Here is a 24,644-nt window from a genome sequence, read left to right as displayed (position 1 = left end):
TCCCTGAATAGCATACAGGTCTCCACTGTCTAGCTCAGTTGGACTTGCTGAATGGAGCACAGTGGGTGAAGCAGGAATGCTGAACCCCAGAGATTCAATCTTTGAAAGTTCATGGTCTATGCTGAAGGAGAAGTGAGATCCCTTGTGGGGCTGCAACATTGAAGGGAGTCCTCCAAAGGCTTTCCAAAGCTGGTGACATAGCACTGATCCTGTGAATCTCTGACACCGACCACATGGATTAATCTATGCCCCTATCTAGCCTATATAAATTCACTTGTTTGTTACCTTATAGTCTTTCACAGACCCAGGGAACTGGATTAGATTGTAGAGTGCACAGTACCAAACCATGTTTTAAACATATTTCTGGATTCCGCTACCACTGCTGAAGTCCAACACTACAGCATGGGTTTGGGCACACAGTTAAAACAGTTTGACCATGGCCACCCTGCATAAAACCTGTTGGTTTTTGTTCAGTGAAGCCAATTTGTGGGTGGGGGGAGAATTTCAGTTAATCTGTTTTACATCCCTCAGTGCTGTGTTCACCCTGGCTCTCCACACGAAAATTTCAGTGTAGAAGTCTTCAAGGAGGGAGGCAAGACCTAGTGGACTTTACCAGCCTTCATGAGTCAGGTTCTGGGAGAGTAGTATGCAGTTTGTTGGGAGGCTCAGCCCAGTCCCAGGTTGACATGAAATGGTCTAGAGGTCAGTGCACTTCCCTGAGAGCTTTGTTCTGGTAATGAAACTGGAAAAGATAAGTTGTGACATAAAAGCTGTCCACAATCCTACTCCCTGGTTTTCAGTCTACCTGGTAATTAACACCTAGAAACAGGATCCCGTTTGGCTATTATTGCTTATTGCATACTCTCTTTACTGCTAATAAGTATCAATTTTGGAGTATTAATACAAGATTAAAGATAACAATGTAGCTTGAAAATAATTACATTACGAAACGCGATCTGCAGGACTAGAAAAGTGGTCTTGTTATGTTGTTAGCCATCCCTGGAAATGCCTTCATAAACCAAGAGGCTGTCGCATTGATGCAGGAGGCTGAGACTGCCTGTGCACATTGTGGGGCAGAGTCTGGAGCATCCTTTGTTTTTGTTTGGGGAATCGGACACTCAACAACCTCTTCTCCAATGGGCTGCTGACAGGCAGGTTAGATGATATTGAAGGAGTTGCTGCATTCACCAAGATGTGCCTCCTGCAAAGAAAAACAGAAGACAGAGTCGTCTTTAGGCGAGTGCTGTTAAGGTAAAGGTACATGTCAACCTCCCTAAATACTAGTGCTGTAAGTCCTTTGTATGGAGGATTTGGGCCATTTTGTATTAGTTTATGTACGCTCTATGAAAACGCATTTGCAGTAAGGGTGGTTTTCATTGACTACATGGAGCTAAGTCAAAAGGGACAGTTAGGAAAAGCAATCAGGAAATGAGATGGTGACTAGAGGTAAGATGCTTCTAGAGAAAATGCCTCTAAGGATCATTAAGAAAGTAATGATTGGGCTCTTAATTGCAAAGGGCCCACTCCACTGGGCTGGCAGACTAAGATCAGAAGGAGGCAAAACAATTAAAAAGTCCATCTGTGGAGAGAAAGAAGAATCAGTTGTCAGGGAAAGACACTGACACAAAGAGAGGCTCTGTGAAGAAATTGTGAAGAAGTAAGTGCAACCTGGCTAACATCAGAGGGGATGGTAAGCATTAGGTACATAGGCCTGTGCTCCTAAGCTAGGCGGTGTAACCACTGGTAAGACCTAACGATATTTTATTTTGAAGAGGTTGCCTGGCCAACAAGATACCACTGCTCACAGCTCCTGAGAAACATAACTGCGGATACTGAACCCAACTCTGTCCTGTGGAGGTAATTATGTTTAGCACACAAAGGCCTGCAACTCAGGACCTGGTGCAAGAAGAGGAGAATCATGCAGTTTCACCACACAGAAAGTGACAGCTTGAGGGTCACCATCTGTGGAGGTGCACTCAGAGTGATACAGCTAGCTCTGTAATCATAACACCATGCACATGCCTCAAGGGCTCTTGAAAACACCAGTCAGTTATACTAGAATTATACTAATAGTTCACCATGAGTATCAAAGAACAACTTCATTTACTACACTAGAGTGAGCTTCTTCAATGTCAAGGAGAGAGCAAGCCAAAAAAGCAAATTCTCTCTTTTAGGCAAAGGCAGCCTTCTGCATCACTGCTTTACAAACAGACACAGCAAGTGTTACGCAGGAGACTCCAAGCTGGCATCTATACAAGCCACATGTTCTTGACAATATCTCAATCAGAGTTTTTTTCTTGCTGGGTGTTTCTCAGCCACATTTGTTCTGTGCGCATTGTATCGTTCATAAGTGCAGGTAGCTGGCACCTGCATGTCCAACAGTCTGGGCTGTTGCCTACTTCTCCTCAGTCTTGCTCTCTTCCCTAAGAGTCAAAGTGTTCAAACGTGGGATTTCCTGACTTGGGCTTTGCACATCTCTGCTCCATATGTCCAGTGCATGTCATGACACCAGAAAATAACTCCCTGAGATTGTTTTGTAAAAACATGTAATTTCTGCTAGGAAGTACAGCTTTTTATGTTGCTACAACCACACCTATAGTGAGATTGTGAATTTGCCCAGAAATTCTGGTTTTTGCTGAGAAATCTGAATTTTTTAGATAAAATAACATAAAATTTGGGGTGAGCTTTGGATTTTTGCCAGTAGTGAGATTGCTCTACACACTTTTACTGAGGTAATGATGATATCAGACTATAGCCAGTGAGTGAAGCATGATGGGAGTAGGAAAAACATGGGAGAACAACAGTCATTGCTCATCACAGACTGGCAGAGACAGAGACTTGTCTACTTACCCCTTACTAGGGATTGATCTTGTTGGCTGCAGATTTCTATCTACAAGGAAGCTGTTTGCTTTGCCTTTACGTAAGTCCAGACTTGTCCTTGGGCAATGCAGTTTTGCATCCAGGTCATGGGTAGTCACTGGTCCCCAAGCTAGCCTAAAATATCACATCAGATTAATCTTAGATAACGGTGGTAAGGGAAGAGTAAAAATCAAGATGAAAATACATGTTATGAAGTTACAGTTAAGAACCAAAAATACAGGGTCTAGCTGGAAATAGTTCAGCCGAAGTCATTGCTCCCCTAAGCAACTGATCTCAAAAGGAAAACTGTTGGCTGAAGATTTAAACTTCTCCTCAGATCAGAGTAACTGGCTGCTTGGAAATATGTAGTGACAGAGCTCTGCTGTGGAAATGCAATCGGAAGAAGCATCCTCTGGTTCAAGTCCAGGGCTGGAATGCCATGTTTGGAATCAGTGCAAATATCTGTATGAGATTGGGTAGCTCCCTCCCACCCCCAAACATAAAATTCCTTGTAGTTTCTATGGGTTTCCTGGAACAGAGCCTCTTTTGGTCAGAGGGCTTCTGTCTGCAAGGGTGAAAAGCACTATCATTTGATTTAACCAAGGTGTTGCATCAGACACAGGGAAGTAACTGGAATATGAAACAGTCCCCACAGTTTCATGTTATGAGGATTGGATTTTAATTCTCAATCCAGATATACACCTGAGGTCAGGATTCTGGAATCCCCGTCTCCATCAGCTTAGCCCACTGTGCATTGGAATGCTATCCTTGATCTTAGGGTATGCCTGGAGAGGGAGGAGGAGAAGCCAAATGGCAATGAACGGGCATCTTCCTCCTTTGGCAGAGAAGAATATAAACATTATCCCTCATTTACACACTGGGCAGCTGATACACAGAGGTGAAGTGACTTGCCCATGACCATATGATGAGGGGCTGGTAGAACCTGGGTGTCCTGATTCCCAGTCCCCTCTTTAGCAGCTAGCCCTTGTTCCTTCCCCCTCTTGTAGAGAAGAACTCCCAGTGAAACTTTTGTGCCACAATAAGGAGTGCCCTGCAAGAGCTCCTAGATCACTTGTCATACTGGACTGTCTCTCCTACAACCAGCAAAAGGGAAATAGTGCTGCAAAGGCAGTGTGCTTGGCATTGGGACCGTGCTGGAAGGCGATACTTCATGGTGCACAGCAGTTGCCCCTTTCCTGATCAAGGTGCAATGCTGCTGAGTTCCAGAGGGATTCCTGCCCAATTCCCCACAGCAGGGGGATGCCTGTAGGAGGACTGGATGTGAGAAGATGTTTTAAAGGAACCACTCATTAAAACCAGAGGCTTCACTGGAAGAAGGAAATACAGAAGAGGGAAAAAGTAGTTCCCTAGTGCTTGAAATATACCATTCCAACCCCTGGGACTTGCATCCAGAACTCATCTAATTGTTTTTCCTAAAAACAAACAAACAAAAAAATCATTGAATGCTGAGAGAATGGTGCTGCTGCTTCACTGCTCCCCACACGTTCTAATCAATCTGTCAAAAAGCGAGGGAACTCAGAAAAGGCCTTTACTTTTTACATTCAGTCTGTAACACTGTAATGGTTCCTGCTGAGTTATTCACTGGCAAAGGAAGAACGAGTTGGCACAGAATGCCCATTTTGCTGAATGTACTGAGTGTTCTGTTTACCTGTAAGGAAACTCCTTGGAAAAGTTGATGGGGGCCTCCTGCATCACCATGCTTGGATAGCAAAGGACATGAGACTTCTTGTGAGGCTGCATCCAAGCAGCAAACTCCATCTCAAAGAGGTTTTCAGGGATCTGCAAATTCTGATCTAGAAAAGGGGAAAAGAAAGCTAGAAGGCTCATAATGTATTTTTATATATAGAAATGAACTCAGTTATCTAAACTACGGAAATTCACCTGCCTGGGTCTCTCTGTTGGAGAATATGAGAGACACTAAGCTCCAAACAACTGGGGGAACTGTAAATCACTCGGGCTATATCTACACTTGCATTCCTCTTTTGAAAGAGGAATGCAAATGAGGGAAATCAAAAATGCAAATGAGGCACTGATTTACATATCTCACACTTCATTGGCATGATCTCTTTTCAAAAGAGATTCTTTCTAAAGAAAAAAAGCAGTGTAGACATGGCTTTTTCAAAAATAAACTCTGATTTTGAAAGAACCCTTATTTCTGAAAAAAAAATTAGGAATCACAACAGCAACACAGCATCTATGGGAGGGTGAATTATGGCGTGATTTTGGCCATTTGTTTTTTTATTCAAACACACATCCTTAACCTAAATAACTGCCTTGATTGCTCCATTCTCCATACTTAATTAAGGAAGAGTATGAAGTTGGTTTGATAAATCATCATTGGAGTTTATGAACTATTTGGAGACTGAAATTGACTGAGACTGAAAGAGACAAACTATTTCCTTTAAAACTGCAGACAGCGATAAATTGAGCTAAAGGAAATAATGCAAAAGTAGTATTCTGTCTTCTATGAAAGAAGTCCACTTACCCATTTACTAGGGAGCAGGGCTGAGAGAGAATTTAAAGTGAAGGGTCTTAAATGAAAGACACATCCTGCACCTATGTACCTGCTATTTCCCAAAGGTAAAATTTCATTATTGGCTAGACTGACTCAGGTGTTTTTATCACAGTGACCTGTGACACTGCCCCTTGGGAACTGTCAGTAAGGACATTTTTAGCATACGTAATGCCATAGACACTTTACATTTCTATGGTAAGAAAAATGTTATTTTGCACTGAAAGTATGTGCTTTCCTCTTCAACAACAGTCTCTAAATACGAGAGGTAAAAACCAGCAAAACTACCATCCTTAAAAGCTACAAATCAAGCCTGAGTGCCCCAAAATCTTACAAACCTACACAGCTTCAGCCCAGTTTTTATTTGCCCATGTGAAAGAGCTGCCATCCCCACAGCATTGATGGTTTGGCCAAAGGGCCTTCACACACTGGTGGACCAAAATAATGGCTACAGCTAATTCATTTATACAGCCTATTCAACACATGGCAGCCAATCAGTCAAGAGCCTGAGAAATTACATCAGAAGATATATGACTGAAGTCACAATCAGAACTAAACCTTCAGTGCAGGGTATATATTTTCTTTTGATGTCATCAGGCTGTTGATTAGCTCATCTGCTTTCAATAGACTTTCGATATAAGATGGTTTGGACTAGTTATTAAGAATAATTCTCAGCTAGCTTTAGACCCAGGAAGGGATTTATCGATTTATCATTAGTGGTAGGTATTTAATGGATACTATTTTTTTTAAAAACTCAGTAAATATACTTTTAATTTTTCTGATTAATTACATCCACAATGGTGCTGTGGATAGAGCTGAGAGAATGATTTCTGCTTGAGGAGATGTACAAGCAGATCATGATTCCCTCACATTTATATTTACACCATAAATTTTGTTGTGGTCTTGTTTTTCCACTGGGCTGATTGCAAAAAGTTCATTGAAAGTCATATTCCACTGAGCCACGCTCAGTCATAAAAGTCCCATAATCACAAAAGTTTAATTGTTTTGCTTCTGTTCCTTAGTTATACTGTCTCTAAGAAGGAGAAAGATTGCAGAAATCACTGGGCCAGTGGAGCAAATAAACAGGAGTGGGAAAAAAATTGGAACATTAAATCTTTTCACTTCCAGATCAACCAGACCTTTCCCAAAGGATTGTTTGTAGAAAAAACAGGCTACTGAAAAATTTATTGGAAGGCTTCAGAGGCTAGATTCATCTTTTTTTCTATTCATATTCACAAAAGCTAACTGAGTCTATGATTTTAGCTGTGAAGGAGGCAGTTAGCTCTCCCTGTGCCTCATATCATTGCTTCTGTGCAAGGAATCTGGCCATGAGTTTGGGGAACCCTAACTGTTGTGTCAGTGAAACATCCAAAATAAAATACAAGGCAACTTGCATTCATTGATTTGTAATTTTCACCACAGTTGTTTGTTCAGACGAAGTACAAATGGTTGCACTGTACTACTTGCAAAGCATGAAATCAGATCTTTTACTTGTCTCTGATTCATGGCTCTGGTGCAGGTTTTGCCAATTTAAAACAATCAACAATTATTCCAGTGTGCAAAATTTAAATGCACTTTGTGTGAATATTCATGCAAATAATATTAGATTGCGTGTGTGCTCACAGAATCACAGAACTGCAGAAAAGTAGGGCTGGAGGGATCTTCAGAAATCATCAAGCCCAGTTGCTTGCGCTGTGGCAGAACCAAGTAAACCTAGACCATCCTTGATTGACAGCTGTGTGTACAACTGGTTTCTCAACACCTTCCATGATGAGAATTCCTCACCTTCCTTTGGAAGTCTGTTCCAGTTCCTAACTACCCCTAGGGTTAAAAAGTGTTTCTTAATAGCTAACCTACATCTCCTTTGCTTCAAAGTATGTTTATTAACCTGGGCAGTTGTTACAGATTCTTCCTTCAGTGGACATGAAGAACAATGGATCTCACTCTTTTAAGACACCCTAAAATATCTGAAGACTTATCAGATCTTCCCTTCAGTTGGATTTTCTCAAGACTAAGCATGCACAGTTTTGGGTTTTTTTTCAAACTTTTCCTCATAGGTCAAGTTTTCTAAACCTTTTATCTCTTTTTTGCTCTCTTCTGGACTCCGTCCAGTCTGTCCACATCTTTTGCTGAAGTGTGGTGCCTAAAACTGGACACAGCATTCCATCTGAGGCCTCACCAGTCCTGAATAGAGTAGGTCACTTACTTCCCATGTCTTACATATGATGCCCCTGATAATACAGTAGTAATGGTAAGCAGAGAGAAGACAAAAGGGCAGAGGTACAAGCAAAGGTGAAGTGTGTGTGTGTTTTTTTTAAGTCTGAGCATAGACACAGAAAACAAAAGCACTGTGCTACTGTTTGAAAACAGAAAGTGAGACGGACTAGAAATGAGAATGAAACTAACCAACCTAATTTCACACTTCAAACTGAACTGAGTGCAAAGAAATAAACTAGCACAAATGGCATGCAAAACGAATTTGATTTTTTAAAATTCTTTTCTCTAAATAATCTAAAATAGTGCTATAACACAAGTAAGGAATTCAAATAAATGAGTTTTATGTTGCCCATGCCCTTTTAACTACTACTTTCTGACACAGCACAAAGACTGTCTGCAGACTAAAACATCGGGGGTGTTGAAAGTCTGTTTGTTCTGTCCCTTTGTGAATAAAAACTTGTTATTGTTATATAATCTTACTTGGATTTTTTTGGGGCATGCATAAAACAGGTAATTAAGTTTTTAAGGATGAGTCAGTCAATGTTTTGCTGTTTTTTAAAATCCATAGCTTACAGTCTTTGATCCCAGAAAAGCCTCATGATATTAGTAGTCCTTATGACCCAGATTTTTCCAAATATTCAGTCATTGCTGAACTCAGTGTTGCAATGCCTAACTGATTTAGGACCCTAACTCTGATTTTCAAAAGGGATATTGGACACTTCAGATCCTAAAGCCCATTGAATGGCTGCCAATGTCTAAATCCCTTTTGAAAATGATCAAAACGCTGAGCACCGCAGTTTCTAAATGTCTTAAAAAATCTGGGCCAATGTGACTAGCTCTATTCATGCCAACGAAACTACTCAAATAAGACAGGGTTTGTAGAATGTGTCCTTTAGATTGTAAACTAGAAGGAGCAGTGAGCTGCTTCATCATTTAACTGTAAAGCACCATGCACATCTATGGCAGAAATAAAACATAATTATAAAAGAGCAATACTGTAGAAATAACAGATAATTATATTTATAAAACCAACAAACCAAGGTTTTTTTCTGTGCCCCAGCAGTTAATCTAGGAATTTATTCTACTGATTCATCCACCAGTGGTAATTTTAAAAGTTCTGGGACATGCAAGCAATTACAGATCCAAACCCATGCTTTGTACAGTAATTACAGAACTACAGACAGACCCTCTGCTCTGCCAGGATTTGCTCCATTCTAAAAGCAGAACTTACTTATAACCCACATACTTAAAAGTTAGCCTTGGAAGCGACACCCTCACCAAATAAACCAAGCAATGAGTTTTTGGGCAATAGCGGATATTTTCTTCTAACTCCATGACCTGATTTTTATATGGCACAGATTAAGAAAGAGAGTAGAACTCAGCTGTTTCAATCTACAGAAACTCGCTCAACATTTCTTGGGTTTTAAAACCCATGTGCATTAACAATTGCTCCCATGCCCCAGATTTAGAGTTGAGTTTGGGGTTCAAAGAAAACCAACAATTCACATTAAAACTTAGTTTCACTTATTCCCATGTTGAAGCCAGGCAAAATTGTACATTCACCAGGTTTTGATGTGAAATCATAAATCAGCCTAGGTTCATTCACAAGCTTTGTGAATTCTAAATTGAACTCTTTATGGCATGATCCTGACCTGTATTTTGAGCACGTAACAGAACCAGACAAGTTTAATACAGTTTTGCATGTCATTTTAGAAGATTTATTACATTTCTTCTAGTACTATTTCCAAAACCACAGGGGATAAAGAGAAGGAGGGAAAAACACAGAGAATGATGGTAAAACTGTTCTGGAACAAGGTGATATAAGCCTTGCATACAGCAGATTTAGCTTAATCCTTTAAAGTGTCAGCTGAAAGGCTGGCAGGCTTCAGATGAAATACACCAGCTGTGTTTTGGTTGGCCAACATACTTCTCTCTGTTCTGCCTGTTGCTGGGTGTCTTCATATGAATAGGTAGATTATTAAAACACAGCATTCAAGAGTTCTTGGAGCACTTCGCAGAGCAGAATTCTCTTGTATATTTCAACACACTAATTGAGCTTAATAGCAAAAGCAGAGTGGAAGAATAATGGTATGTGTCTGTGACAAGGGACCCAGCAAATGCTAAATGTCTGGGATAAGGAACTTAGCTCTCTGGGCTGGCAGTTGTATGTTGTCATCTTTGTTTCAGGACAACTGAGATCATTTGAATACTCAGAATCAAATATTTTTATTTAAAAGTATCTTTATGGTAGGCAAACATGTGCCAACCTTTTGCTACTACAGTGCTCTTCTAAACGGAATGTATTAAAGCTGTCTAGACAATAAATCAGCTGTCCAAAGGAGCTGCTGCACAAAATGTCTGAATCAGAAGCTCACCACCAAAAAAATATTTAGAACGCGCTTTTCACCACAGAAGAAAAGAAACAACTTATTTTCCTTTGTAATGAGCTATGTCGTCAGCCTGTACAGTAGTAAAAATAACTCAAGTACTAGGAAAAAGGAAAGGGTGTGTGTCAACTTGTAACTGTATTGCTGTCCTACCCAGTACAATGGGGAAAAATATAACTGAGTGGACCTACATTTTAGCAGCAGCTCAGAATGATGACAGCTTTATTTCTGTGCCTGGAGATATGCACATTTTTTGCAGGTGATCACAAGAAGTGAGGGAGAATCAGACGCAGTTTGAAAGAAGTAAGATAAAACAATGAACACAGGAAAAATATTTTTTGTATATGGAAGTTATCTTCATGTCTTTCTAGAAAAAGATCAGCATGGTTTCTGATCCTGAAGGGCACAATGTAAATAGCAAAGATGGGTTCAGACAGGAAAGTCTGATCTAAGACCACTGCCCAAACATTCAGAGATGAATGTTGCAATTTAGGGTTTACTCAGCAATGGGGCAACATCTCTGAACTGTGAGGAAGTGTAGATCTCTAATAATATAGGGAATGAGTGTCCCAGTTTTACAGGGGTGTCCTGGTGTACTGATCTATTGAACCCATTGTTTCATTCAAATTTGCAAGGCAGCCAATCTGCTACCCAAGTCTTCAAAGCAATCCCTTCTCTTTCACGGCTGTTCTTCCATAAAAAAGCTGTTAGGAACATTATCTCTGATGAGACGGAGGCACAAAGGAGGCATGGTAATCAGGTTGATGGGAGATTACTAGTAAAGTGCTGTGATGAATATGCAGCACTTCATTAGGCTAATTCTCCTCTGGGGCAACTTTGAACTGTCAAACTTTGAAGTGCCTGCAGCTACATGGCATGCCAGCACTTCGAAGTGCCCACACTGCTTCAAAGTGCCCTGGAGTAAAGGCACTTTGAAGTTCCTGTGGGGGAGAATTAACCTGATGAAGTGCTGCATATGCATTGCAGCACTTCATTAGGAACCTCCCATCAGGCTGACTACCATGCCTCCTTCAAAGTAGGGGGCAAGTGTAGACAGCTTAAGTGAAGCATAGTGGGAGGTGTCATGTGGATATCTACCTTCATGATAAAGGATCCCAACATTATCCTTTTCCAATAAATTCTTTCTACACTCGCTAGCAACAAGTGCTCCAGAATGGACTCCCCTCCTACACTTCAAACCTTCTCACACGCCCAAATGACTTTCATAAATGTGAATCTAGAGCTGGCTGTGCACAGTAACTCTGCGAACTTCAGCCTTATAGAAACTCGGGGCTAGGTCTAGGCAGTTATTTTACAAATAATACATTTGGAATGAAGATTTTCAAGCAGTTAGGTTAGGCTTAAAAAAAATTCACCCATGCTCTCACGGTATGTTTTGTAGGGTCATGCTCTGACTATAAGAATACAAGTGCATGAAGCCATAAATACAATGCTTAACCCTATTTGTTTCAATTAGAGACATATCTGTGAAAACAGACATCTTGTGGGGATTGATTTCTCCTTATTAACAAATTCTTTCCCTACTTACCCCTTGCCCCATGTGTAAATATTACATGTTATGGGAATAAAGAGCCTTACATTGCTGAGAAGTGGCTGGTTGTGTACAACACCAGTGGCTTGTTGGAAACTGGAGATGCTGCAGTTTCTGGAGTTCTAGTATTGCTCGCTTCTTCTTTGCATGTTCAGTCCTTTCATTTTCTTTTCTTTTCCAAGTCTCTAATCTGGAGATAAGACAGAGACATATAGGCTATGGTTACGCTACAGTGCTCTGTCGACAGAAGTCACTGTTGGAAGAGATTTCCCGACAAAACTTCTGTCGACAGTGCACATCCACACAGAAAAGTCAATTGGAAGAGTGCTCCACTCTGTTGACTGAACAGCTGGACTGTCCAGCTGCTCTCTTGACAAAACAGGCACCCGGAAGCACAGCAGACAGAGCAGCCTACTGTTCTGGATGCCCTGTCTGTTGAGAGAAGCTCCCCCCAACCAGAGTGTTCTCACAGCTTTTTTGTTGACAGCAGCATTATGCCTCACAATGAAAGTGCTGAGTTTTGTCGACAAACTGTTGACAAAACAGATTTTGTGTATGGACATTCTACCAGTTTGGTCAACAAAACCAGGGTTTTGTCAGCAAAACTCGCCAGTGTAACTATAGCCATGGTTTTCACCTACTGTGCTTGTACACCAATGTTCCTGTTAGCTGTGCACTTATGTGGCCACTCAGGAGAGATTAAAATGTTACCCAGCTAGGTTTTTTGTTTCTGTTGGTGGTCCACATTCCTACATTCCTCAGTGCACATAAAATTATTCTGCACACGATGGAAAAATCCACACATGGATGGAAAAGATTAGACGGAAAGTCGTTGTACACCTCATCTTATCTTTTCCATTCATCCATCTTTGTTCATAATGACAATGAGCTAGCATTAGACTAGAAAATTTCACTCTCCTTACAGCCACTGTGACAGGACCTTCCTCCAAGACAGCTATTTCCCTTTCTGCTTCTGCTACACCTACAACACAAAAATGAAGTGTGAGAGGCTAGATGTTCCTCTATCAGTTGGCTTTGGTCAAGGAGGGTGGGTCTTGTTGCCCAAGTCTGGGGCTAGAAGAGCTGAGGGTGTACTGTCAGCTCTGCCACAGAATCATGATGTGATTTTGGCAAATCACTCAGGGCACATTTTGCAAAAGGAGAATGTAATTTGTGCCAAGCAAAACAACTGCAGCCCTCTTTGGTGCCAGCAGAAGTTCTGGGAGCTCAGCATCTCTGAAAGTCAGGCGCCAGACACTGAGCACCCAAAATTAAAGGCCATTTTCGAAAATTTAAAAATCTGTACCTCAGGTTCCCCAAACAGGGAAAATAGTGCTGGCCTGTCTCACAGGGTGCTGCAACATCAACGGTGCATGTAAGCTGGTTTGAAAGTCTCTGATGCTAGAGTAAAACAAGGCTTTCCTGTATTTCCTGGAGGATTCTGCTTTGTGACTGGCCCCATATCCCGAAAAGGATGAACTTTGGCAGCTATGAAAATAAATTTGGTCACAAATGGACAAATTATTTTATTAACCTCACTGCTGGCCTCAGAGCTCTGTGGTATTCAACAAAAACCTCTTCATTTTAGCATTAATATTAAGCAGAAGCTCTTTGAAGTAGGGAATCTGTTTTGTTTAGCATATTCTGGGTATTGCAACCTAAACAGAAGCAGTGTTACATTCTGTAAAATGTCCTAAAGTTCAAAATACTGCACCTTATTAGGGCTTTATCATTCCAGGTCATATTGTTACCATCTTTCAGTTGATAAGTCTGCTCTCTCAGAAAGGTCCTAAGGAGAAATATTCAGCATGAATTCAGTTGAGATGCCAAAAATTATTTTTCAATTTAGAAACCTAGATAGTATATTTGGAGTGATTTTGTTTACAAAATTGATGGAATCAGAATGATCTAAAAAGAAATGTTCTTTGAAAAAAGATTTTAGTTAGTTTTTACTTCTCTACTAAAATAAGCCTAATTGTTTCTTTCTTGTAAGGATCCCTCTCTGTTTATCTGCGTTCATTTTGGAATGGCAGATGCTTCAGTTACTGAAAACAACAGCACACGACGGTTTATGTTAGAGACACTCACCTTTTAAATTTGCTAATTTCCAAAGTTGCTGCCTCTTTCTAGTTGCACAATATCAATTGAGGCAGTACTACTGTAAGCTCATGAGATGGACAGGCCATTCTTTACAACTCTGCTCCTCCAAACTGCCCTTAAACTTCATTAGCATTTAACTGAGCCAGGGATTCTCAGACCATTTATACCCCAGCAAATAGTGTCTGGCTGATAGATTTTGGGAATGAAGACTGGGTGTTAAAGTGATTAAAATAAAATCTGATCATCTACCAAGGTCTTGTTCAAAGGTGTCACTGTGGCTGATGCAAATAGCAATTCAGTGGCAGAACCAGCAGATCAAACCTTTAAAAAGGTTAAACAAAAGCTGTTTTCATTTCCAGCTCCCTTGCTCTCAATGCTGCCCTGCATTATTTGTCAACTTTGTATACACACAGTCACCACTGTTACCATCTGATTCAAGCAGCTGGGAACATTGTCACTCAATAAACTTTTCAGGTTTGTAGGGTGATAAGCATGCTCAGAAGGAGCATTTTGGAAACAAGCGAACGGAGTAACTGGCACTAAACACAGCTGGTTCTTCATAGTGCAAGTGCTCCTGTTAGTGGTGCTGAACCTATGGAGCTAGGGAAGCTAATTTACATCCTCCTTTACAGATTATCAGCTAAATGATCAATTATGTGTTGATTGCAAGATGTTATATCAAGAGATGATATAAGAAGCAGATAAAAGCTCGGCTATCAGATCCTCAGGGTATGGAGTAAGGACTTAGAAAAATCATCTTTTGACTTGCAAAAGAAGTAAGTTTGATTGAGGAGTCACCCAGAGAGAGAACCAATGCAGAACAGCATAACATTTGTCATTCACATGAAGTCATTCTGGTCTTTATTGCTAAAAGTTTTACTACCTCTAACAGAGACATCTCTCTGATAGAGCACACTTAAAACTTTAATCCATGTGCTGGTTTTTTCTTGTTTCTTTGGCTACTGATTAAATATGTGGTGTCTAAATAAGGGCCATCCATATCAGAATCAAAAGTGAGACTGTAAAACTACACAAAGATAAGTTTCAACCAGGGAAATGGTGCTTTTCAAACACAAAAGATCAGCTGCTGAGTTCTGGTGGGGAGAGAGGCTGGCTCTCTTGTTGTGGAGTGGAGAGGGGTGATGGTGAAAAAAGCTGTAGCATAAATTTCACACTGAAAAGCTGGGTCTCCAAGTGCAAAATGGCTCCGAAGATGTTTTGTTTAGCCGGGTTTTCTTATAGCATCACTGCATCCCATTCCTTATGACCACATTCAACAGAGAAAAGGAAAATTAGAGTAAGATTGTAAATTCTGCAGTAGCATTTTAAAATAGAGAGTGACTAGCATAACTATTTAATCTTGCTTAATGGAAATAATAAGCTGTTGACAGTATTTTGAATACACTTGGTTTGAAGACTGGCTCTTTGCTGGATTTGTTTGTTTGTTTGTTTTAATTTGTTAGCTGACAATATGTACATCTAGACTAAAGTCCACAAAGTTGTTTTACAATGTGAATGTACATGAAAACAACTCTGTAAGCTGTGTCTTGACTAGATCTGGGTGAATAAATGGCAGTTTGTTTAATTTCATCTGCCTCTCTTATAACCATTAGTCCAGTGGCTAGGGTACTCACCTGGGATGTTGGAGGCATGGATTGAGTCCCCCTTCTGCCTGATAGGAAAAAGAATTTGAACTTGGGTCTCACACATTGTAGAACAAAACCAAAGTTACTGCACAATGCAGCATTCAGGGCAGAACTCTCAACTTTCCCTGCTGAAGCTGTCATTCCACAAATAACTAATTAGTCATTGGCACAGGGTTTCAACCTTGGGTAGCCTACTTCCTAAGTGAGTTCCCTAGCCAGCAGGCCATAGAGTCATTTTCATTTTCAGGCCTATGACCATGGAACATTGCATGCTGGAAATTATAGTCTCTGAGTGTCCCTCCATAGGAAAAATTAGGGTGGTTGTGATTAGCTCCTGTACAGCAAATCAGGTGAGCCCCTATTACTCCTTTGGCCAAAGCTAAACACCTGGCCTTGGTTAAAAGTATGAATCCCTCTGTTTGAAAAAACACTATCCAACCTTTAAATATTCAGAAGAAAATCTCTGCTCCCTTAGGTTGGCCATTAAGGGCAACATTATTCCCCAGTTCCATAAGCATGATGGTCTAAGGGAAAGCTATTGTTCTTCATCATTTTTTCACTGATCAGACTGTACTTTGGAGCTGCAAAATCAAATCTAGAAGATAGTTTTGTAGCTGCTCAGATTTGCTATTCCTTCCATTCATCACAGTGAGCACACCAGTCTCAATTAACTCACCATCTATGTACCATTTAAATGACTTGACAGGGCAAGGTAGAAGTCCTCAAGAATGGGATTTCCCTGTGTTTCAATACAATGATAGCTTATTAGGACAAAGGCAAAAACCCAGGCAAGTGACCAGAACATGTGTGCCCACAAACAAAATTAAAACCAGTATGTTCCCAGGAAGAGGGGAAACATGCCCCACACAGATTAGGCTGTGCCTAGCCCAAGAGGACAGGGTAAGAACTAGGCCCAATCATAGCACCTCTGTTTCAGAACAGGCCCCACTGCTTCCCACGATCATCCTGCTAGTACAAATATTGGAGGCCTCTTATCTCCTGGAGTTCATAATGCAAATGTATGCCATAAGTACAATATGTCCCTAATTCATACACAGAATAAGGATGTTGGTGTGAAATGCTTTGGAACACTGTCACAATACGAACAATTTTCTTTAGGGAATGAAATCAGACTGCACAGTTTATTTGCTGTCTGCTGAAGCATGAAAAGGAATATGAATGAGATAACATCTAGCCCTAGATCTATAGGAGAGCAGAACCAGCCTTAACCATATCTAGTTTACCTTCAGTGTCCTTCTAAGAAATGCAAAACCCAAAGAAATCCTGAATCTGGCTAGATGTCTGATCAAAGAAACCACATTCTTGGTTAGCAGAAACAGCATGCCTTTGATTATTGGAAAATGGATGATTTAATCATTCTGCTACACATACCTTTTCTCAGCTGGTGCCAGGGCCTAAAACAGAGAGACAACATTAGATAAAACAACAGATTAAATTCAAAGTGTCCAAACTTGCACGGGGCTGAACCTCCTCCACGCCTATTGAACTGTCAGGGAAGCGTGGGTGCTTATCAGTTTCCAGGGGGTGCTCAGTACTTAGCCATATTTACCCTAAAGAGAGCCCTTTTTCCATAACTGATACCAGGCTAGATGAGTGAAAATCTTTATCCTCTTAAGTAAATTCCCTTCTCAAATAAAACCCTACAACATGCAAAAAGAACAATGGGCATAAATTCTGGCACTAACAAGTTCTTTGTTCACTCACTCTTTGGCTGCATCACATCCCCCCTTCTCTATATAATTGTCCACCTAAATTATGTCTTCAGGGAAGTATATATATATATGTATATATATATATATATATAAAAGCCAACTCTCCTTTCTCCACTCACAGTCTGCTGGTCAGTGACAACCCACAACATGGGGCTTTGAGTAACAGCAGACAGTTTATCGGATGCAGTTAACACACACAGCTACAATTTTTCCTGTTTGAAATACCAGGTGTGCTCCCATCTTCGATGCCAGATCCTTTCCCTGGTTTGCCTTAGTGGTAGAACACAGCTGAGATGCAACTAGGTTGTAAGTTAGGCTTATACTAAGAGAAAAAGTTTGTCATATCCTTTAACCTCACTGCTGCTAAGAACACTTGAGCTTTCTGGTCTCTGTGGCAAATTGTTTTTTAGCACACATGACATATACATGCTTATAATGCTATATTATTGTGTGTATGGGGAATTAGGAACAGGAACATGTGGCTCCAATACAAAAGACCCTAAACCTGAGTTCAAATCCCTACTTCCTAATTCTTCTGCTCTACATCATTATGATCAAATGACCTCAGTTATTATTGAAAAGAAATAATCACTTCTTTAAATCCAGCTGGGAATATCCACATAAGCAGGAGCTCCTGAAAGGTACCATTTTGACCATGCTGGAAACCTTACCTCTCTGCAAAGGGCAAGTACAACATAAGCATCGAGGCAATCTTTCCCTTCAATACTCCCTGCTAATGCGCCTTAACTAGAAACCTGGTGATCTAAAAGGGAAAGGTTCTGTACTGCATTTCCCAAAAGCTCCCTGCACTGGGCACTTAAATGGTGTGTAGTCATCAGAATATCAAGGAGGTCTTAGTTCCCTGACACGTCAGCCACAGGCAGCATGTGCAGAGTATGTGCAGTACTCAGGTGTTTATTGCATATATCATTAAGAGTACTTGCACACTGGGCACAGGGAGAAACTTCTCCATTGACTGATAGAAGCAACAATTGCTCACAAACTGCAGAAAACAGAAATAATCCTACCTTAATGATAAAAAAGCAAAGTTTCAGAGCAGTACGGTTCTGAAAACGAACTGAATGGCTTAACTTGCCAAGACCTGAGATCAGAGGTCTGTCTTTCACACAGAACTCATGACGGAATCAATAGCACTCAAACCAGAGCTAAGAGCTGCCTTTCTCACACAGTTAGGTTTTGGTAACACCATCATTTCTAACTCTGCATGTTCAGAATCTCAAACTCAGAACTGGCAGCTTTCAACAAGAGTTTTGTTTGTTTTTTTTTTTAATTAATCTATTTATCATTTTGAAATTCCAAATCATTTTGATATTTAAAATAAAAAAAGAAATTTCAGCTCAACTTTAAATTGCAATGTGGAAGTGCTGCAGAAACTGCAAGCACTGCTGTAATACATTAAGGTCCCCACATTTGCGATCGTAATGTTTGCAAATTCAATTATTCAGAAGCCGCCGCTTCCCGGGGCTCCTGTGGGGAGCGCCAAAAGCTGCTGCTTCCTGGGACTCTGGGGCAGGGAACACCAGTGGCTGCCACTTTCCCAGGGCCCCAGGCATGAGGGCCCAGCTGCCGCCTTTTCCCCAGGGCTCCAGGGCAGGAGCACTGGCAGCTGCCACTTCCCTGGGGCTCTGAGCCCTCACCATCCCCGGATTCATGAAAATCAACATTCGCAAGGGTTCTGAACACAGAACCCTGACAAATGTTGAGCCGCAACTGTAGTTGAAACCAAAAGAGTTCTTTTTGTTAATAGCCACCAGACTTGAACTCAAAGGAGTCTGGCGAAAGGGGCTTTAGCTCATTCTTCTCTTGGTCTGAAAGAACCCATATCTGTTGATGCTCTCCACACAATGGCCGCATCTGCACTACCAAGTTCTTTTGGAAAATTCGTCTCTTTTTTGAAAGAACATGTGAAGTGTCCACACACAAAATGTGCTCTTGTGAGTTGAAATCAAAAGAATGTGGATTTTCTTCTGGAAGCCTCTTCTGCTCCTGGATCAGGAAAAGCGCCTCCTTTAGAAAACTTGTTTAGGGAAAAAAAGCTTGTGTAGATATTCCATAGGTCCTTTTTTTGGAAAGAGCAGTCCTCATGGTGCTACACTTTTCAGTCGCTGGCCTGTTCTTTCAAAGGAGTGGGGGCTGTGTGGACACTCTCTATCAAAAGAGCAGATCAACTTTTCAATCCACTTTTTTGTGTGTGGACACACTCTTTTGAAAGAAGATCTTCTGGAAGATCATCTTTCGAAAGATCACTGTAGAGTAGACATGGCCAATGTGATTCCCCTCTTTTTGAGCAGACTGCCTGTCATAGGTATTTCTCTCTGTAGTATCTAAGCACCTCTACTTTTTAATCAAAACAAAAAGCAGTCAAGTAGCACTTTAAAGACTAGCAAAATAGTTTATTAGGTGAGCTTTCGTGGGACAGACCCACTTCTTCAGACCATATCCAGACCAGAACAGACTCAATGTTTAAGACACAGAGAACCAAAAACAGTAAGCAAGGAAGATCTGTTCTGGTCTGGATATGGTCTGAAGAAGTGGGTCTGTCCCACGAAAGCTCACCAAATAAATTATTTTACTAGTCTTTAAAGTGCTACTTGACTGCTTTTTGTTTTGATAGTGTATAGACTAGCACGGCTTACTCTCTGTTACTACTTTTTAATGTATTTCTTCTCACAACATCTCTGTGAGATAAGTGAGAACTCTGTCCTCATTTTAGGGCTGGGGAACTGAACCACTGACATTTTAAGTAGCTTGACAAAAATCATAGAAGTATTTTCTCCAGTACAGCAAAGAACTGAACCCTGTTCTCTTGAGTGCTAAGTTAGAAGCATAATCATCACTCCATCACTCCCACCCCCTTAGGTATATTTATTATGTTTAACTCCTGATTTTGAGGTTGAATGAGTTCCTTTCTGATTAATATTAGCTCCCCATTCTTGCATTATTTCCATTAAAAATGTCCGGATAGATTATTACAGATACGCAGAAAGAGTGCTATTAATCAAATGAATTACTGATTCTGGAACCAGTAACATCCACTACAATCAGAATGATCTTGCAACTAGGTGACAAGCTAATTCATACCACCTCTGCAACAACCCTTTCAACCAGTGAAGCTGGAGCTCTGCTGGACTCCACAGGGAATCAGTTCAATCTTTGTCAGTAGGAAGAAGGTTAGCATTGCACAGATCCTTGCCTAGGGGAAATGGGTTTTAAATTGGGGAAAACACAATCTTCAGGGAGTCAAAGAGGAAACACTCTGGGGAGTCTTAAAAATCTGAACACACATAACAGCAATACCACAAGCCATGTTTTCAAGTAATCAAATTCTGGCCATGAAAGCCCTTGGGCTGTATTTCCAATGATCAGTGTATCTTTTTTCCCTCTTGTTTATCACATACCTCAGGCAGAGGAGTAGGAATCATTTTCTTTCCTGTCACAGAGGAGAAAAAAATAGATAAATAAGCATCAGACAAAACAAAAGTTTTATAACACCCAGCTACAAAGTTACTTGCTCATTTTTTCAATCATAGCATTTGTGCCCTCCTGTCTCATGTTCCCCAGTATGTCACTCCTGATAATGCACATACAGGCCTCACTTTTTAGAAACAAAAGCACTGAGGGCACTTGCCATATAAAACAAACGTTATTTTTGTTCTTGTTAACAAAAAATAGGGATGGGTCCCATAAATGAATTTAGGATTTCAATCTAAACACAAGGAAGAATTTTGTAACCAATCCATATTTTTATAATGGACTAAAATAAAAAATCTGGATTCAAACACCCCTAAACTTCAGTGTACTTGAAAATGCTGATCCAAACTTTTCATCCTGGCACCAATTCTATCCTGTCCCTTTCTAATAAAAAATTTCTATGATTCTACATTTGAATGCCTCCAAACATGAGATTCTAGCTAGCCAACTGGCTAAACCAGGAAAACTAGTCTGCTGCTTGCAACAGTATATATAGAAACAAGGAGTGGGATGACAAGTTGGGGATCTGAAGCCCTTTGAAGGATATTACTGGAAGCTCTACCTTCAGGAGATAAAAGAGGATTAATACAAAGGAGTCATAGGTAGAGAACATTTAAGCATTTGTACAATTTAAAACATTAGTCCAGGAAGGAGTCTATTAACAGTATCTGATGGCAGCAATTATATTATTTATTACAGAGAAAAGATAAACCAGCTGCTTTACACAAGTATAAAGAGAGCTCTTGTACTTTCATGTCCTTTTAAACACAGAGGATAAAGTGTTCCCTGAGGTGCTTTCATGAGCTGCCTTTGAATAAGAATTCTTAGAACATTTGATATCGTCAGAGACCAGCATGCCAGAACCCTGACTGGATTTGTAGCTTTCACAAAAGAAATGAGGATGACAGAATTTATAATTAAAAGTAGGATGGGGAATGAAGGACCTTACCTGACTTAGATGGGTACTTTACATACTGTACCTAAACACTAGGTTGTCAAACTTGAGGAAAGTGGCCTGCTTTTACATCATTGGTAGCAGTGACATCACAGCAGTAACCGTTATTTCCCTTCTCAGAGTGCTAATTTTGTGGAGAAGTTTGTGCTGGTTTCTAGCATGTCAGCCAAACAAAGGAATAGAGACATGCCTACCTCTGAGAAGTAGACAGTCCATTAGATATATCAGAACTTAAATGGGATGTAATTATCAGAATAAGACAAAGTATTTCAAATCTCATGTTTAAAATACAAAGGGAAATGCCTTTGCACTATATCTCCAATCTCAAAAGCACTATGCCACGTGGATACCAGCTATTTTAGCCACTGTCTCTCTCATTGGCTACAGCTACACTAGAAGCATCTGCCCACAGATGTTTCTGTCAGAGCTGCCAGATTGCCCAGCCACTCTCTTGACAAAACAGCCAACCGGAGGCACAGCAGACATGGCTGCACAGTGTCCTAGAAAACTTGTCTGTTGATGGAAGCCCCCCCAGATTGCCCAAACAGCTTTTTTGTCAACAGATTCTGTCAACAAAAGGTGCTCTTCCTCATCTGGAGAGGCAGAAGGTTGTCAGTGGAAGTGCTGAGTTTTGTATTTTGTGTCAACAAAATATATTTTGTGTGTGGATGTGGTTAGTTTTGTCTAAAAAAATTGCTAGTGTAGCTGTAGCCATTGCGTTGTATCCCAGTGGGGGCAAAGAGACACAGGTTTCTTCATAAAGGCCTTATTTTTCCTCTATCATATAATAACTTTCAGTATATGGACCTAGCAGAATCAGAGCTTTCTTTGCAGTTCTATTAAACTGACTAAACTGAACCAGCAGTTGGTGAGCGGTACACCCCTGCTTTCTGCCTTCACCCTGAAAGATAAGACAGCTACTTTTGCTGCACACCCTATGAAGAGACTGATGGCCAGACTCTGATGTTAGATAAATGAGTAAAACCCAGAGTAATTCTATTAAGCTCAAATCCATGGAGTTACTCTGAACTGATGCTGTTGTAAATAAGCTCTGAATCTGCCCACACATCAAACCCAGTTCTCTCACTTTCTGCTGCCAGGCTCTTACTGGTAACATAAAAATATAAGGTCTTTTGTGATGGGAACTATTCAGCTACAAGGTTTGAATTTCATGACCTGACTACTTTCTCCCACTCCCACCCCAATTTCAGGAATGAAGGCAAATAGAGCTGAATGTGATTTTTGGCCTCTGCTCAATTCTATTCTAATTTGACCTCCTATTTCTCTTCTAATTCCAACCCTTGAGGAATACAATGGCCTGGTTTCTTGAAAGAGAATGTACAACCAATTCATCCAAGGATCTTAGCTAATAGAGCGGTCACAGGAACACAAACAGTGAAGGACCCATTGGTTCAAGCTTCATTTCTGAATTGAAATAGGTTGTTGCCAAATACCTGAGTTTTTTCTGTAATATAAATATTTGTAAATCTAATCTCCAGTCTAGCTCTGTTTTATCCCCATGAATATAATGTGCTTTCTGGCTAGTGTTCAGCATCAGCGAGCCCCTAGGATCAGTAATATAGAAAGGTTTGTGTTTTAGATTTTAGAACAAAAGTTTTAAAACAGGCAAGGCCTGTGCTCCCTCTTTAGGTCAGTAAAGGACATTGCAAAGTCAAAATGTTTTGACAAATGTTCAGCTGAAGAATTAATACTGCTTTTGGAACAGCAAAGTCTAAAGCACTAATCATTCTGGGTCAATGGAACAGCTAAAATACAGAGTGGCAAATTTACTAAGTACTGGTGATTAAATTCTCATCCATTTATCTACCAGGCAACCGTGCTGGAGACAACCAAGAGAAATCCAGAAAGAATACATCATGTTTCAACAAATCTGAGGCCCTTTAGAATTTCACAGTTGCCACACAGAATCATAGAATATTAGCACTAGAAGAGAGCTCGGGAGGCCTTGAAGCAGGACCAACCCCACCTAAATCATCCCAGCTGAGGCTTTGTCAAGCCAAGCCTTAAAACCCACACGCATACTTCATGGCTGTCACTAGATTGCACTGGTCATTCAGAACTTCTCAGCAACAGTGGAGAAACCATAACACAGATTTTCCTGCTTCAAAAGCACAGGTCCCTGACACCCGAGCTAATGGAGGCCCTTCTTTAGCTGTTAGAACTACAGAGATTGATTGTAACACTAACCCATCCCACTTCCATTATAGCACTGACTAGGGATAGAGAGTTTTTATGTCTCCCAGATTTGTCAGGAAACTGCTGATATTTGGCAGTGGAACTACATGGAGAAAGTGCTCTAGGCTGTATCACTATGGGTAGAGCTCTTGAAGGATTGTCCTAGAACTCTAAAAGATTATTTACATGAGGAGTTATCCTGTAATAAGAATTCCAGGTTAATTCCCTATGTGGACACTCTTATTCTGGAACAAGAGCTTTTTATTTTGAATAAAATTAGATTCTGAAATGGATTAAGAGGATCTATTCATAAAAAAACATTGGGCTAATTCTGAATAAGGAAATCCTATTCTGCAATAAGAGCATCTACAAATATAGTAAATCAAGAATAGTTAATCCACAGTCCAGACTCTATTTTATTCCAGATTAATTTTCCTGTGCAGATAAACACTTAATCAAAGAAATGCCAAGGAGTTCTAAGAGACTAACTATAGAGATCCTGCCTACAGCATATTTTCCAACTCACTCAAGACTATAGCCTGGAAAATATGAGCTATAGAGTGGAGTTATGCAGTCATTCACTCTTGCCATATTTCTATGACTGTGGACAGTTGAGGGCCATATTTTAGGCTTGCTTGCTATCATCAGGAAGACACTGTGAGGGGATAAGGAAAATCAAAGAAGGAAAAAGGATAAGGAGAAACTCCAGGGCAGGAGGGCAGACAGGCACTGCAGTCACCTAGGGAAAGGTGTGTTGAGGGATGAGGGTAGCTGTGTATGCCCCAGAAGGGATGTGGCCTTGGGTGGAAGGGGAGTGACCATGAGCAGTCAGCTCTTACCACAGCCCAGACCATGACAAGACCCCTCCTAGCAATCAGAGCCATGCCGAGTGGCACTCCAGTGCTCTGGTGGCAATACAAAGGGGCTCAGGGCTCCAGCTGACATCGGGAACAAAAGAAATGCCAGGGACGGTA

The 24,644-nt window shown here is 40.7% G+C and overlaps 1 protein-coding gene across 1 annotated transcript in view; it reads right to left on the bottom strand.

The window, feature by feature from the left end:
- Positions 1-857: 857 nt before the first annotated feature.
- The window catches only part of LOC142019288 (uncharacterized), a 35,838-nt gene continuing 12,051 nt past the window's right edge, over positions 858-24,644 (bottom strand). The window contains exons 9-15 of the mRNA XM_075005944.1: positions 20,447-20,478; positions 16,687-16,709; positions 13,263-13,337; positions 11,596-11,738; positions 4,529-4,673; positions 2,851-2,994; positions 858-1,201 (exon numbers count right to left, since the gene is read on the bottom strand). Of these exons, the coding sequence (XP_074862045.1) occupies positions 1,012-1,201; positions 2,851-2,994; positions 4,529-4,673; positions 11,596-11,738; positions 13,263-13,337; positions 16,687-16,709; positions 20,447-20,478 (752 nt within the window). The 3' untranslated portion in view covers positions 858-1,011. The remainder of the gene's footprint in view (positions 1,202-2,850; positions 2,995-4,528; positions 4,674-11,595; positions 11,739-13,262; positions 13,338-16,686; positions 16,710-20,446; positions 20,479-24,644) is intronic.

The sequence above is a fragment of the Carettochelys insculpta genome, chromosome 11 (assembly GCF_033958435.1).
Source record: "Carettochelys insculpta isolate YL-2023 chromosome 11, ASM3395843v1, whole genome shotgun sequence".
NCBI classification, from domain to species: domain Eukaryota; kingdom Metazoa; phylum Chordata; order Testudines; family Carettochelyidae; genus Carettochelys; species Carettochelys insculpta.
This window is presented reverse-complemented; position numbering and strand designations above follow the sequence as displayed.